The sequence below is a fragment of the Schistocerca piceifrons genome, chromosome X (genome assembly GCF_021461385.2).
Source record: "Schistocerca piceifrons isolate TAMUIC-IGC-003096 chromosome X, iqSchPice1.1, whole genome shotgun sequence".
NCBI classification, from domain to species: domain Eukaryota; kingdom Metazoa; phylum Arthropoda; class Insecta; order Orthoptera; family Acrididae; genus Schistocerca; species Schistocerca piceifrons.
In genome coordinates, this window is record NC_060149.1 from 115,805,842 (window position 1) to 115,810,315 (window position 4,474).

Here is a 4,474-nt window from a genome sequence, read left to right on the forward strand (position 1 = left end):
TGTGTGTGTGTGTGTGTGTGTGTGTGTGTGTGTGTGTGTGAGAGAGAGAGAGAGAGAGAGGAGAGAGAGAGGGAGAGAGAAGAGAGAGAGAGAGAGAAGAGAGAGAGAGAAAAGAGAGAGAGAGAGAGAGAGAAGAGGGAGAGAGAGAGAAGAGAGAGAGAGAGAGAGAGAGAGAGAGAGAGAGAGAGAGAGAGAGAGAAGAGAGAGAGAGAGAGAGAGAGAGAGAGAAGAGAGAGAGAGCGAGAGAGAGAGCGAGAAGAGAGAGAGAGAGCGAGAGAGCGAAGAGAGAGAAGAGAGAAAGAGCGAGAAGAGAGAGAGAGCGAGAGAGAGAAGAGAGAAAGAGCGAGAGAGCGAGAGAGAGAGAGAAGAGAGAAGAGAGAGAGAGAAGAGAGAGAGAGGAGAGAGAGAGAAGAGAGAGAGAGAGAAGAGAGAGAGAGAGAAGAGAGAGAGAGAGAGAGAGAAGGGAGAGAGAGCGAGAGAGCGAGAAGAGAGAGAGAGCGAGAGAGCGAGAAGAGAGAGAGCGCGAGAGAGCGAGAAGAGAGAGAGAGCGAGAGAGCGAGAAGAGAGAGAGAGCGAGAGAGCGAGAAGAGAGAGAGAGCGAGAGAGCGAGAAGAGAGAGAGAGCGAGAGAGCGAGAAGAGAGAGAGAGGGAGAGAGCGAGAAGAGAGAGAGAACGAGAGAGCGAGAAGAGAGAGAGCGAGAGAGCGAGAAGAGAGAGAGCGAGAGAGCGAGAAGAGAGAGAGCGAGAGAGCGAGAAGAGAGAGAGCGAGAGAGCGAGAAGAGAGAGAGCGAGAGAGCGAGAAGAAAGCGAGAAGAGAGAGAGCGAGAGAGGGAGAAGAGAGAGAGCGAGGAGAGAGAGAGAGCGAGAGAGCGAGAAGAGAGAGAGAGCGAGAGAGCGAGAAGAGAGAGAGAGCGAGAGAGCGAGAAGAGAGAGAGCGAGAGAGCGAGAAGAGAGAGAGCGAGAGAGCGAGAAGAGAGAGAGCGAGAGAGCGAGAAGAGAGAGAGCGAGAGAGCGAGAAGAGAGAGAGCGAGAGAGCGAGAAGAGAGAAAGTGAGAGAGCGAGAAGAGAGAGAGCGAGAGAGTGAGAAGAGAGAGAGCAAAAGAGCGAGAAGAGAGAGAGCGAGAGAGCGAGAAGAGAGAGAGCGAGAGAGCGAGAAGAGAGAGAGCGAGAGAGCGAGAAGAGAGAGAGCGAGAGAGCGAGAAGAGAGAGAGCGAGAGAGCGAGAAGAGAGCGAGAAGAGAGAGAGCGAGAGAGCGAGAAGAGAGAGAGCGAGAGAGCGAGAAGAGAGAGAGCGAGAGAGCGAGAAGAGAGAGAGCGAGAGAGCGAGAAGAGAGAGAGCGAGAGAGCGAGAAGAGAGAGAGCGAGAGAGCGAGAAGAGAGCGAGAGAGCGAGAAGAGAGCGAGAAGAGAGCGGGAGAGCGAGAAGAGAGCGGGAGAGCGAGAAGAGAGTGGGAGAGCGAGAAGAGAGCGGGAGAGCGAGTAGAGAGCGGGAGAGCGAGAAGAGAGCGGGAGAGCGAGAAGAGAGCGAGAGAGCGAGAAGAGAGCGGGAGAGCGAGAAGAGAGTGGGAGAGCGAGAAGAGAGCGGGAGAGCGAGAAGAGAGCGGGAGAGCGATACGAGAGCGGGAGAGCGAGAAGAGAGCGGGTGAGCGAGAAGAGAGTGGGAGAGCGAGAAGGGAGCGGGAGAGCGAGAAGAGAGCGGGAGAGCGAGAAGCGAGCGGGAGAGCGAGAAGAGAGCAGGAGAGCGAGAAGAGAGCGGGAGAGCGAGAGAGCGGGAGAGCGGGAGAGCGAGAGAGCGAGAGAGCGAGAGAGCGCGAGAGTGCGAGAGTGAGACAGAGAGACAGATAAAAATAAAAAAGAATGAGAGAGACGGTAAAAAATTGTTGTAAAGAAATTAAATACTGCTGTGTAAAGAAATCATTCATTAAAATGACATGTTCCACATCATTACGAAATGTTGTATTCATGATCTATGGAACAAGTATTAATCTAATCTAATCATATCATATTGCTGACTAGTCATGAAGAGTCATGAATTACCGAAATTTTCGCCAATATCAGTAACCAAATCTAAACTTGAAAATAACAGACGACAATTTTTGTAATAAAACGGGACTCCTATCAAGATCCCTTCATCCCTCTTAACTAACTACGAAAGATGTCTGATATTCCTCAATTCAGAAGTAACAAAGTGTGTATCCATTTAAAGATGAAGTGCATGATGTGAAGTTCTGTGACGGAGATACGAACCCAACACGTAATCGGATTGTTAACTAAGTAAAATAAAATGTTATGTATCGGTTTTTCTTACCAGCTGCTAGGTGTTTGAATCTAAAATAAGGATACAAATTTTTGTGCCTGAGCGACATTCGAATTGCACTCCTATCGTTCTTCTATATCGTCCACGAATATAGCTTAAGTATCAATTGTTTACTCACCAACAGTAAGATGTTTGCGTGTTTGACCAGAAATTGTTGGCAACACATGAACAGACATTAAAAATGCACGTTAATTTTCACCAGCCGGCCGGTGTGCACGTGATAGGGCTTGAAATGAAATTATGAATATTTTTGTACCGGATCAGGATTCAGACACACCTTTGGAGAAGACCTAGAGAAGATTGCAGTCTTGGGAAAAGAAACGAAATGATTGAACTATTCTGTTCCGAGATATTCAGATCCTCGGAAGAGCAGATACGAATTCGAATCACAGTCCAGCACCAAATTTTTCAACGTCTCTAGTTCAACCAAGTAAAAGTAAAATTAGAGCCCTTTTCCATTAAATGGCTATCAATTAATCAAATAAATTAAATTCTCCAGTGTAAGTAAGTTTACTGGCTACAGCATTTCTGTTTGCCATTACCTCCACCTATGTCATTTCCCAAAGTAAACCGGCCTTGCCCAATTGGGGAAGAAGGAACGTGATATTTAGTGAGGATACTGGATTATAACGTCTTTCTCTTGAGGTTACCAAGGGAAAGTAAATCTGTTTGTGCCTCTTAAAAGTAAATGCCTGAACCCACGCATTCCACTTATGATAGTTCGTTCCACCAGACCATTGTGGCCAGAGTGTACTGTAACGGATGATGTGCTTAGCTTAAAAAATTAGTTACAGTAGAAAAAATGCGAGTCTATTAAATGGTTAAGTAGAAGAAGCTTCTGAAGTGGAGATTATGCTATTCTCATGTCAGCAGAACGTAAAGACATCATAGCCTCGATGTGAAGCTATTTTGAAATTTTCACTAATTCAGGAAATTTCTTAGTTCGAGAAAATCCACTGTGAAGTGTGAAGTTATCGTCATTATTACTATAATTTTCTTCATACTGCTGCTGGAACACATGTGCTTGAAGATCATTAAAGCGTTTTGCTCATTATAGAAGTAGTTGCCCAAGAGCAGGTTCTTTCTCTGTCTACGGAATCCTTTTCATGTTAATATCAAACATCAGCAATTACTTGTAGATCACATTAAAACTAAAGTAATTGATGACGACGTTACTTGATAACAAAAACGCGCTGTCTTTCTTCATTTACTTGCGCCTAGAAATGGCTGCCGAATACTGCCAAACCAAAGGCCAAGGGATCTTACTGCCTTCCGATATACGTCGCTGTCAGTTCTTCCATATGATTTGTTCGACGTGACCTGTTTCAAGTTGTGTATGACAGAGAATGTTTTAGAAAATCAATTGTTTTCCTTTGCAGTAAACAGAAAGATTTTCATTCTAAGCTATCCAGGTCCATAATTTTCGCAATATTAGTTCTAATTTAATATTCGCTTCTATAATGTAGGAAAGTATTTCACAGTTGCAAAACCTGCATCCGACTCATTGCCCTTACACTAAGCCGCTGACCATAAATTCTAGCTCAGAGTGACACCAGTTTAAGTAACCTAATGTAGCGAAGACTGTTTGCCAGTGCTCTTTCTCACCGGAAAATACGCAATTCACTCATTAGGCTCCATAAGTACACTGTAACAGTAATTTCTGTGTGTATGCAATGCATGCGGATTGTAGAATTTAGTGGTGCTCTCTCTTCCACTTCTGTATACAATATGCCTGACCTAAACGGGCCCTTTACCATTACAGGCCCTAGGCAGTGCAACATCATATTGACAACAGTAATGCGCTTATACTGACAACCTCACTGTTCCTTTTAGCTGATATTGTAATCATTTAAATAAAACAACATGACCTTCCAGTGGGAGACATTTCGTGCCCCTTTTCCTTCTGTGAAATTTGTCAGTAAGGTTTTTGCCTTCCAACCAGCGAAACGCGGCAGAGTACGGCCGGTAAACGATTCACAAACCATGATTTAGTGCCCCTAAGACGATTTATTTAAACATTGGCGTAGCTGAAGGAATTTAGTTTATTCCTAAATCGTCTCATGCGGCAACGTTCACAGTTATCTCAAATAGGAAAAGCTCTTTATCCAGGTACGAAGGTTGTAAAACAAACTTCCCACAGTTTGTGTCAGGTTGATCTT

General features: G+C 45.1%; 1 protein-coding gene across 1 annotated transcript; it reads left to right on the forward strand.

The window, feature by feature from the left end:
- Nucleotides 1–704: 704 nt before the first annotated feature.
- Nucleotides 705–1,481, forward strand: LOC124722206 (vicilin-like seed storage protein At2g18540; the record flags this gene model as incomplete). Its single annotated transcript, XM_047247402.1, has 1 exon — nucleotides 705–1,481. A coding segment is annotated over one exon (777 nt), but the record flags the coding sequence as incomplete, so codon positions are not given.
- Between the last annotated feature and the right edge of the window lie 2,993 nt (nucleotides 1,482–4,474).